Source organism: Miscanthus floridulus, chromosome 11, assembly GCF_019320115.1.
Source record: "Miscanthus floridulus cultivar M001 chromosome 11, ASM1932011v1, whole genome shotgun sequence".
NCBI classification, from domain to species: domain Eukaryota; kingdom Viridiplantae; phylum Streptophyta; class Magnoliopsida; order Poales; family Poaceae; genus Miscanthus; species Miscanthus floridulus.
The window spans coordinates 465,009-477,344 of NC_089590.1; the positions used below are offsets into that span (position 1 = coordinate 465,009).

General features: G+C 46.0%; 1 protein-coding gene across 1 annotated transcript; it reads right to left on the minus strand.

Moving 5' to 3' along the window:
* Positions 1 to 8,249: 8,249 nt before the first annotated feature.
* Positions 8,250 to 10,468, minus strand: LOC136493904 (uncharacterized). The gene is made up of 2 exons (XM_066490030.1): positions 10,454 to 10,468; positions 8,250 to 9,575 (listed from the first exon to the last, which is right to left on the minus strand). Exons 1-2 carry the CDS (start codon positions 10,466 to 10,468, stop codon positions 8,250 to 8,252), a joined length of 1,341 nt encoding a protein of 446 aa, XP_066346127.1.
* Positions 10,469 to 12,336: the final 1,868 nt, after the last annotated feature.

Below are 12,336 nucleotides of genomic sequence, written 5' to 3' on the forward strand. Positions count from 1 at the left end.
ACTTCGTTCAAATCACCCAGGCCCCCACCTTTTAATTTTATAGATGCTGTTAAGGACCATCCGAAAGGGATGCCAAGGCCCTTGTTCGGCATATATATTATGGGACCTGGTTTTGAGTTCGAGTGAATTTGTATTTGTGTTCGGACTATAAATGTCCATGTAGCTCGAGGCCTGGCGGCCCAGCACGAAGCCCACATTTTTGGCCTGGCCCAAGCATGGCACGACCCGATGGTCAGTGGGCCCGGGCCGGCTCGGCTCGGGGGTACAGGCCGTGCCTGGGCCGTCGCTCAAGCCCGTGGGCTGGCATGGCACGGCCCAGCCTACAAGGGTTGGCCCGGTAGCGGCCCGGCACCCCCCCCCCACGCCTAGTCTCCCGTGGCCTGCCAGCCGGCCCAACCCCAATGGCTCCGCCTGCCTCTCCCCCCTCATATATAAGCGCGTAGACGCGGTGCCCTCTCCCTCACCCCGAACCCTAAGGGTCCGTTTGGATGTAGATATTGGATGTCTGGAATTGAATTGAGTATCAATACCAAATCGGACTAGCTTTGGAAATGGACTACAATACCAAATAACATGTTTGGATGTACATGAAATTGCTATTAGGAATCCCGTGACAGGGCAAATACCAAATCATGTTTGGATGTCCATTCTGTGAAATTGGAAATCGGCAGCGCGTCCACCTCGCCCTGCCTCGTCCGATCAAGCGTCGCCGTCTACCCACACGTCTCGTCCAAGCTCGCACCACGCAGATCGGAGAGCGGCGCTCTGGCAGAGCGTGGCCACTCAGGGCTGCGGGGTGGCGAGGTGTCGCTTGCTGCTCGGTGAGGCGGCAGGGATGGGGCGGGCGACCGGTGGCCGGCGGGAGACCTCCGTCGCTCGGGCGGCGGTCCCTCGCAGTTTGCTACAGGGGCTCGACGCCGGTGAGGACAATGGCGCCGGCCGCGATGCCGGGCATGGCGAACAGATCTAGGCAGCCATGGAGGAGTCACGCGCCGGCCTCGGGGAAGAGGGAGAGGAGCTCACCGGCCTCAGGGAAGAGGAAGAGGAGCTCACCGGTCTTGGGGAGGAGCTCGCGCGGTCGCGTCGCCACCTGCCTCACGCGTGCTTGCGACGTTGCTCGCCCGCTCGCGGACAGGGTGTCGAGGATGGACGGATGAGGGGAATTCCACCCAATACAGAGGGGGAGAGCTCCGTATTGGAGTTGGGGGAGCCTAGGCTTGGTGAATGCCGATTGGCATTGAAGATGAATACTAATTCCAAATTCCAAACCATCCAAACAACTATATTTGGAGATAGCCAATGCCAATGCCAATTCTAAGCCCTGAATATCTACATCCAAACGGGCTGTAAATCATTTCCACTCCCCCCGTCGTGCCGCTCTTGCCTCGCCGTCTCGTCTGCTGGTGGCGTCCGACCTCTCCGACTCCGGTGACCTCGATCCGCTTGCTGTCAGTGAGCCGCTCCCTACTCCTCGTCTCCTCCTACCTGATTCCCTCCCTCTCTGCCTCTCCCTTCTCCCTCTCCCTATCTCCCCTCTTGATCTCGGTGATATGTGAGTTCGTGTCCTCGACTCCCCGTCTGTCCCTTCTCCGCCGCTCACCGTCCTTCTAACCGGTGTGTCGTCTTCTCTGGGTGGCCCTCGTCTTCTCCGGAATCGGACTCCGATTGCGCAAGTACAACCCTAACCCTAACCTTAACCCTCCTCTTCTTTCATTGATGATTGATCTATTCTGATCTGTTCTTTTCCTCCATCTCTTTGCGCAGGTTGGTGGCCGATGCGTCGTCCTCTAGCTGTGGCATAGAGCGACCAAGGCTGCCTTGCACACTGTTGAGGGAACGGTGCTGAAGAGCCCTCCGCGGTCGAGGGCGCCATGGCTGGTGCTGATGACGAGATCGTCTGGCCGCTCATCGGCAACGACGATCTGATCACGGTAGGCCTGGCCCCTGAGGACGACGACGACACCCATGAGGACGCTGTTGCCTTGTTCAGTATCGATGTCGGTGGCTGCTCTGCTGCTCCGATCGATTTGGACGGCGGTGGTGGTGAAGGGGCGACGGTGACTGGGACCCTGGCCTGCTCCAACGGCTCAGCTCCATCTGTTGGTGGTAACTCTTCTGGTGTTGGTACTGGTAAGCGTAAATCTGCTGTGTGGGCTGATTTTGATGAGATCTATGAGACTGTGAATGGTAGGAAAATCTGCACTAAAGCTACCTGTAAAATGTGTAAGCATACTTTGTCTGCTAGATCTAATGCTGGCACTGGCCACTCGAAGAGGCACCAGAAATTTTGTAGACAGAAAACTGATCAAGCTGCTAGGGTTCAGTCTAGGCTTACTTACAATCCTGATGGTTCTGTGCATAACTGGGACTATAAACCTGATGTTGCTAGATCTGAATTATCGCTTGATTGCTAGGCTTGATTTACCGTTGGGTATTGTTGAGACAGATGCATGGGAGGAGTACATTGTTTGTGCTCATAACCCTAGGTTTACTAAGGTTTCTAGACAGACCACCACTAGAGATCTTAGTAAGCTATTAATTGAACGTCGTAATATGCTTAAGAATTCTGTGTTGTCTGGTGCTTCATCTGTTGCTTTGCCATCACACATTTGGTCTGGTAATGCTAAGGAGGACTACATTAGTATTGTTGCTCATTATGTGAGTGTTGATTGGGAGTTACAAAAAAAGGTTATTGGTCTGAGGTTGATTGAGGTGAAGCATACTGGTGAAAAAATTGCTGAAAAAATTGCTTGTGTGGTTGAGGAATTTGGTTTGATTGACAAGGTTTTCTCTGTAACTCTAGACAATGCTTCTTCTAATGCTAAGACTATGGATACTTTGACACCTATGTTTGTTGGTTATTTGGGTTGTGATCCTTCACCTGAGCCTGTAAATCCTAATCCGCGTAAGTATAGTCTTGTGCATCAATGTTGTGCTTGTCATCATTAATCTGATTGTAAAATCTGGTTTAAAGAGGTTCAAACTTTATATAGAAGATTTAAGAACTGCTATTAATTTCTTAAATTCTTCTAATCAAAGAATTGCTATGTTTAAGAACTACTGTACTGCTTAGGGTGTTAGACCTAAAAAGTTTGGCTTAGATATGGATGTTAGATGGAATGCTACATACCTTATGCTTAAACATTTGGTTCCATATAAGGATGTTTTTTCTGTGTCCATTAATGCAAATTATGGCTCAACATCGTTGACTGCAAGGCATTGGTATATAGTTGAAAAGATATTGGAGTTCCTAGAAATATTTTATGAATCCACAGTTGTTCTTTTTTGTGTTTACTATCCAACTAGTCCACTTATTCTGCACCATTTGCTAGACATTGCTTCTCATTTGCATGCAAGTAAAAAAGATCAAAATCTAATAGCTGTTGTCTATCCTATGAAGCTTAAATTTCTTGAATACTGGCATGATATACCTCTGTTATATTCATTTGCTTTCATTCTTGATCCCAGAGCTAAGTTGAGAGATTTATTTAATGTTCTGCAAATATTTAAAGAGAACACTGGTGTTGATTACAATTTATATTATGCTGATGTGAAAATTGAAATTTACAAGTTGTTTAACAAATATGAGAGAAAGTTTGGTGTAGCTTGGTCTCAGAGGCCTGCACAGTTTGCAAGCCATACAGGTAAAAAAAACAGGCATGGGGAAGAATCTTCGGAGGCCTTGGATCATCTGGTGTTGTTGGTCCTTCCCCTATCTTTGCCCGCACTTCATCTCAATCTGCTTCTGTTGTTGGTTGTGAGCTCACATCTTATCTGGACAGTGACAATGTCACTGCATATGAGGACGACTTCAACTTCTCTGGTGGCGTGATCACAAACTAACCTATCCTATCCTATTTATAATGGCTAGAGATATTATGTCTGTTCCTATTTCTACTGTCTCTTCAGAATCATATTTCAGCTTGACAGGAAGGATAATTGAAGAGCGGTGACGATACTTGTTGCCTGAAATCGTGGAGATGCTGGCTTGCATAAAGGATGGGAGTTAGGAGAAAGAAGGTTACAACGTGTTGTTGACAACCAAGGGTTGGAAGACTCCTTCAAGAATCTTTATCTTGATGAAGATGCATCTAGGGCTGTTGCTGGCACATCTAGGGCTAGCATATCTGGATCTGCATCTTTGGCATCTGTTGGTACTTAGTGTGTGAGACTTGAGAGTGATCTGTTATCTTTGTATCTGTGATGTGTGACTGATACTGGTGAACAATGGTTTAAGACTTAATTAAGAGCTGTGTTGCACTTTTTTTTTCCTTTCTAGGGTTTCTCACAAGGGTGAGTTTTACCTAGAAAGGTTTTTAATGAGGCAGCATTGCACAAACAGCTTAGTTATCTTAATTCTCCTGGCTCCTTTGGTGGCTTTTGTTAGAATTTAGAATCTGTGATCAGTTTATTACTTGTGAATGTGAAATACTGAAATGTGAATGAATTATGAAAATGGAGAAGTGTTGGATGAGAGAAACAGTTTGAGGTGTTTTAAGGGCACCGGGCTGTAGGCTGGCACGGCAGGCCAGGCACGAGACCTGGAGGGGCACGGCCCGGGAGACGCGCGCGCCGTGCCGGCCTGACCCCCTGCGGGCCGTGCCTGGCCCATGCCCGGGCCGAGCTGGCCCGTTGGCCAACTATATTAGGATGAAACACAAATACTCTCTCTGTTCTAAAATAAGTGAGCTTCTAAGATTCTTGGAGAAGATCAATGTTACATAGAAATTACATATTTATCCCTATCTATATTTATATCAAAAGCTGTAATGTTGTGAATTCTTGATGATGATTCTCTGAGTTGTAAAAAGTGGATGTTTTGTATGACTTGTAAAAGATGGATGATGACAAACTCTAGGTTGGTATAATTTAGGTGGTTTTGCCGTAGATATACCTTCAGGCGAGACCAATATTGGAAGTATCAGTGGCATCGATTGCACTGGTCCATGACTGATATAGGGCAATGTATGCAGTGTCGTCCTACGAATGACCACCAGGAACTACTCGCACCTGTATTGAAACGTCTCGTTGCCAAGTAGTCGAACAGTGAGCAGTTGTGTCGAAGATGTGGACTCCCAAAAACCTGATTGCCCACCACACTAGAGCAAATGTTGTAGATGGACGGCGGTTCTCGAGGCTTTGCTCTTCCAACAGCGGCTGGAGTGGGTAGCCCGGGCACGGCAAGCATCTGGAGTGCTCTAGAGGCGTCAGTGCGTGGCACCAAGCTTGTGTGAGTGTGCCATGAGGTTCGTTAAGGCTAAGCAGTGAAATGTAGTGTGGCTATTAAGACTTGACACCTGTACATAAACTTCGCAGCACGAGGGTTTACTACTGTGTATATTTGTACATAAATAAACTTGGTCACTAAGTTCACCATAAAAAGACTTGTTCAAGGTGTATATGCCCAAATGATGTGAAGTCAAAATGGTATCAACAGCAAAACAATCATTGATCTTGTGTGGGAAACTTTTACCTCTTGCTACTGGTCACTGCATGAATTCAATAACATTCCCACAAATCTGTCACAACGTTGGTAATGGGTTAAAAAATGGCGTCCTCATGGTTCTGATTTCTGAAGTACAGACGATTGGTGTGGGGTTACTGCAGTTTGTTGGGCCATTTGGAAAACACAGAATAAGGCTTGTGTATCAAGAATCTATCTGAGATTATCTATTATCTATATGCTTGTGCTCTTATGCTGTTATACAACACTGAACAGATCTTCACTCTGGGGAGATTCTAGAGATGTTGCTGGAAGGTGTCTGTCTGTATCATGTTGCAGGTGGCGAGGAACATCTTGGCAGGCATGGAGCGAACCTGGAGGATGGAGATTGAGCTGCAGTCTGTGCTGGTTGTCTCTGGGTTGCGGGTGTAAGACAATAATCGTCTAATTAGAGTCTGTGGGTGTTATGGTTGATCTTTAGCCTCGTGTATGTAACAATGACGTTTGGCAGCTTGCCTTCTGCTTTCTTCTGGTGATTGTTATTTCTGAGTCAGGGGGCTGTTGTCATGGAGATAGTTAGGCCTTTCGTCTTTCGTTGTTGTGTTCTGTCTTCTGTACTGTCTAACACTCATGTATTTCAGATTTTTAGTTGCTTGTTAATGGAAGTGGGGAATAGCCATTCGAAAACTGCATGAACTGTCAACATTCTCTGTATAGGCAGTGCATTGTAATGTTGAAAAGAACTAATTAATTCCATTCCTTTGTCATAACTAGGTGTTGTTGCAACTTATGATTTTGGTTAACACCAGATTACTGAGAACATGACTTGCCACGAATCAAAACCATGCTATTGATAGTTCTCCAGAGTATCACTCAGACATGGTGATGGCATCTGGAGGTAAAGCCTGCTTCAGAATCAACAACAACAACAACGACATAGCCTTTCAATCTCAAGCAAGTTAGGGTAGGTTAGAGTTGAAACCCACCAAGAGCCTCAAGTCACGGTTCAGACACTTCAATAGCTGCTTTCCAAGTACTTCTATTCAAACATAGATCTCTAGGTATATCCCAAGCTTTCAAATCTCTTTTTATTGCCTCCTCCATGTCAATTTCGGTCTTCGTATATCATCGTTCCGAATTCGGTCTATTCTTGTGTGACTGCAAATCCATCGCAACATACGCATTTCTGCAACACTCAGAATACAAAGTGAAAAAACATGAGTAGCAGCCCTGCCCTCAGATATGGGCTGATCTCGACCATCATAGTATAAAGGAAAAATCATCAACTTCACTTAATCTGCTCTGAGAATCAACATGCATTTAAACTTCCCATCACTTCATTGTTACATGAACGCCATCAGTTTGGTGTTTCATGAACAAAATAAAGCCCTTTTACAGGCAATCTTGCAAAATATAAACTACAGCTTACTATATATACATCTATATATGTGGGGCTACGTAGAGGCCAATCTAGTCTCACGACAGCCACAACTACCAGAGCTATTCAGCCTGATTCAACTGAGATTGCTGCGGCTGAAGATGCACGACTTAGCTACAGTAGATTCATGTTGTTGAGCTGCATCGGTAGCCCAAATAAGCTGCAGTGAGCACAACAATTCTCTACATTGACTGCACGTACAACATGGACCAAAATGAGGCACAACATCAAGGCATTATTGGCACTTGGCAGCATAGGATTCACATTCTAAGCAAAATCTACAGCGCAAAAGAGCCCAGGTGCAATTGTTTTGACATCTGACACCAAAACATCACACAACCTTTGCAGCTTCCTTCATTCCTGTAACAAGAGGCAAGTCAATTCAGAACATTTCTTCACTACACCAGGCCGTTCACTAAGCTCTATACTTGCAATAAATAAGAATGTTCATGCATAAAAATTAAATTGGTGGTTGAAGCCTCATCTTAATGAAAAAAAACTACCTAACATTTTGGGTCTAAGCGGTAGAGTCTTACTGCCTGTGGCCGGAAGGTCCCGGATTCGAGTCGCGGTCTCCTCACATTGCACAGGCGAAGGTAAGGCTTACCACTGACACCCTTCCCCAGACCCCGTACAGAGCAGGAGCTCTCTGCACTGGGTACGCCCTTTTTTAACATTTTGGGTCCAAGGGAGTAGTAAGCTTCTGAATACTTGATTGCAAGTTCCAATTAAATTTGTAACATATAACACACAAGATGTTCATGCGCATTCACTGTCATGTAATCAGATTGGTTATTATTTGCCTGGTGCTCTCCCAACATATGAAAGCTCATTAATTTAAAACATTTGAGTTTAACCTACTAGCCATCAAATAGTCAACAAATCTTAAATTGTGTATCAAAACTCAATGCTGTAGCCCTACCAACATATGAAAGTTCATTAATCTGAAACATTCGAGTTTAACCTCTCTAGCCAGGGTCAACCAATCTTAAAGTCATGCGTTAAAACTCTATGAAGTATCTCCATCTTGTACATGAGTGAAATGATTGATGATATAATAACAAAACGAGGATATTACATCACATATAAGCATCTGAAGTGTAAATCAGAATGGAACCCAAAAAAAAGGTATGACTACATTATGTAATTAAGGTCGTTCACTTTAAGGGACGCGATCATTTATAATGATGAGCCATTGTCGAAACTATTTTCCTTTACATTTCTGTTAGCAAGTACCACCAAGAAACTAACTACTCAGGCAGATCAGCAAACAATTATTGTTGTAAACAATTACTGAATTGAAAACCAAAATACTAGCTGTCAATTCATGCTAAGAACGAGAGTGAATCAACCTGTGAGATCACTTGATCAAGTCGGACAGAGTCCTGATGACCTCTCTCTTGAAGTCACATCTCTTGCGAAACAATTTGGCATCAGCCATCCTTTGCTTCTTGATCTTGCATTGAGCACGACGGCCTTGTCATCAGCAATATTGAGGAATGCGGCATTGTACATGCCTGGAGTATTGTGTTCTCTGTCTATCGCGTTCACAGCCTGCGCGAGGTACCAGTAGGTCTCACTCTTCTCCTGCAAATGCTTCTCTGCATTGGAAGCAACCTCCTTCCTAGCTCCTTGCCTGGCCACAGCCTTAGAAGTCGGGGGCTGCTTGGCGACCTTCTTCCTGGCCACTGAAGCTGCAGCCTTCTTCAGTGGACGTGGCATGGCGACCTTATTGGCTGCCACTGCCTTCCTCGGCAACTTAGCGGCCTTCTTAGCTGCCACTGCCTTCTCCGGCAACTCAGCAACCTCCTTCGCTGGTGTTGCCATATGTGGCGACTCGGTGTTGTGGTCCTCCGCGGCGGCTGCAAGCTTCTCCGGTGGCGACTTTGAGGGGACATCCGTTGGAGCCTTCTTATTCGACGGGGACGGCTGGGCGAGTTCGGCCACGGCCGCCGTTCGCTTCATTGGGGACGGCTTGGTGAGCTTGGGAGAAGGCACATTCCCCTCGGGTGGGGTTTGTGGCTCCGGCACACCTTGGAGTTGCGGCGGCGGGGGTGGTCCCTGCTTGGCGGCCACATTGGACGATCCGACCGGCTCACCTTCCTCATATTCGTCCTCCTCGTCGTCATCACTCTCGTAGCTGTCGCCTTCTTGGCCCGCTGGTGGCGGTGACGGCGACAGCGCCAGGATAGGAGGGTTTGGGGGTGAGGTGTCATCGGCATGCTCTTGATTTGAAACCTCCTTCTCTTGCTGCTCCTGTCCATGGGCGATGTGCATGTCCTTGTCATGTGGGGGTGAAGTGTCACTGGCATGCTCTTGCTCTGTGATCTTCTTCTCCGGCTGCTCCTCTTCACGGGCTCTATGCTCGACCTGTGGGGGTGAGGTGTTGCTCTGCTCTTGCTCTACCATCTCCCAGCCATGGTGCTCGTCTTCTTGGACGATGTCAGGGGAGGAGGGTGCGTCCTCTCTGTTGTCGTTGAACTCTAATTCCAGCAATTGGGGCGGTGAATTCGGCTTGGTCAAGGCCTTTCTAAGCTGCTTCTTTGTCTTCTTCTTGCGCCTGTTCTTCTCGGCGGACCTCTTACTTTTCTTCTTCTTCCGCTGTGGGGCTAACGCGACGATGGTCTCGCCATCAGGTCCCGCAGCACGCTTCTCCGGGCATTCATCTCCCTGCTTCTCGCCCCACTTCGGAGTCTGAAGGTGCAATCAAGCCATAATTATGGGTTTTGGTGATAATGACCACGCAGTTAGAGAACTAATGAGATTTATCAAGATGATAAGTAGGGAATCCACGTTCGAGGATGCTACACGAAACGGAGGAGCCCCAAATTACAAATGTAGATGGCTTCAAACTCAAAGGAGGTTTAAATTCTTTTATATTTTGAATTTGAGTATAGGAAAAAGCTATACTATAAAGGGGGACACAATGCTTAAGCTAATATGTGCTACTAAGTGCTTAAACACACACATGCATACTCAGATTCATATCCAAGACAGTCTACACTTCACTCTTACCCTTGCTGTCTTACGTGGTGCGGCACTGCCGCATTTGAAGAGAGGCACTGCCGTGCCTTAAGTGACCGTTAGGGCTGAGGGGGTATTTATACCCATCCTCTTCCTTCCCAATGTCTCTTTTCTTGCTCCTGCTCATTCCAGCATGCCCAAACAGAAAAAAGAGCTCTCTCTCTTCCTTCATTGTTGACATTGAGCCCTCAAGCAAATTCATTGATTTCCCCATCAATCATTGAGAGAAAATGGTCCAAAACTTGATTAGAGAGCAACTTCATTGATTCTCCAACTCAAAAGAGCACTTGGTTCACATTTTGGCCAGTGGTTGTATTTGTTACTCTTGGAGCTTGGCTCCTAGCCAGCTAGAGCGTCGCCCATGGAGCTTACCAACTTGTGTGGCAGTCCCGAGAGGTTTGTAACCATCTCTTGAAGCTAGTATACTCACCCCTTATCTCAAGAGTTAAGTCTCTTGACTTGAGAACGAGGAAGGGTTGGAAAGCCCTAAGCCTTAGTGGCTAACCTCAACAACATGGAGGTAGGCAAGCCTTGATGGTGAGCCAAACCACAGGATAAATCATTGTGTCACTTGTGCTTGATTTACATTACTTGCATTTCATATTGTTGGTTGAGGTGATTTCTAGGGTTTCTAGTCGATCTATGTGTGTGGTGTTCCTACTCATTCTAACTCTTGATCTGTGACTATAATACTTGCAGTAAGCTAAGAAATTTCTCCGATCTAAGTTTCCATTCACTGATTTTGAACTGTGATTCGAAGTTGTCTGTAGGTGCGGCAATGCCGCTGTTCTGGTCTGGTAGTGTCACAGTCCGGTAGTGCCGCCCTCCAGAGCGGTAGTGCCACAGGGTGAATTTAATAAAAGTTTGAGTGTTTGTTTTGACAGGCCTATTCACCCCCCTCTAGGCCAACCAGAGATCCTTCAAGTGGTATCGGAGTAGGTTACCTCATATACGCTTCATCGCGTGAGGTATGGAGGCCGAAGGAGGAACTAGTAGCGTGAAGCGGATGGATGTCGACATGAACAGCAGCGAGCTGAGCGCGTCGACAGCAAGCAACACCACACTACAACATCTTGAGGCTACCGATGCCAAAAGAGCTCTCAATGATAATGAGAGAAGAAGAAAGGAGGCAAGAAAGCTAAAAAGAGAAGCAAGAGAGAAGAAGGAGGAGGCACAGCGGTTAGAGGAGAAGAAGCAAAGGAAAGAAGAAAGAAAGCTTAAGAGAGAAGCAAGAAGAAAAAGAAGAGAAGATAGGAAGAAGAAGGAAGAAGAAGAGAAGGCAACAAGTGCATCATCAAGCATATCAAGTAGTTCTGAAGATGAAGATGATGATGAGTCATACCAAGTATCGGAGGGGAACAAGAAGGATAAGAAAGGAAAGGGCAAGGCCAACAATAATAAATATGTCGCCGTATCCTTTAACTACTTTTCTATTCCTATGACTAACCATGATCGGAGGTCTTTCATCAATGTGCCCGTGGGCAAGTTACTTCATTTCAATGGGACTAACTTTGCCAAGTGGAAGCACTTGATGAGAGCCTATCTTATAGGTCTTCACCCCGGCATTTGGGAGATTGTTTGCAATGGATTTGAGCCACCGGTTGATCCCAAGAACCCAACACTAGGAGAGATGAGAATCATTCACATCAATGGTCAAGCCACAAGTGTGTTGCTTAGTGCCTTGGATGGTGATGAGTACAATAGAATGATTGGAGTTGATGTTGCCAAGCAAATATGGGACACTTTGCACCTAGCACATGAAGGGGTTGATAAAGTGAGAAAGGCAAGAATTGACTTGTTGATGTCAAAGCTCAACCGGTTTGTAATCTTGGATGGAGAGGGGCCACAAGAGATGTTTGATTGGTTGATGATGATGGTGGGTAAGATTAGAGGTTATGGTTGTGATGAGCTAGATGATCACAAAATTGTCAAGATTATGTTGGAAGCTTATTCACCTAGAAATGAGACCGTAGTCACTCTAATTAGAGACAAGAAGTAGTTTGAGTACTTCACACCAAATGATGTACTTGTGAGGATCTTGACCTTTGACATGCAAAGAGAAGAAGCAAATGAGAGGAAGAAACTTGGAGAATTACAAGCAAAGTTGGAGGGCATCAAGATCAAAGATGTAGCTCTCAAGATCAACAAATCAAGCAAGCAAGGCTCTACAAGCAAGTCCAAGATCAACCAACAAGCTTCAACTAGCAAGCCCAAAGCAAGCAAGCAAGTTCAAGAAAGAATAGAGACCACATCATCTTCAAGTGAAAGTGAAAATGATGATGATCAATATGAGAAAGTTGATGATGTTGCTCTCTTTATGAAGATGTATCACAAGGGGCTAAAGAAGCAAGGCTACAAGGTAGTGAAGAGAAGCTTTCCAAACAAGAAAAAGAGGACATGCTACAATTGTGGAAGCACCGATCATTTCATT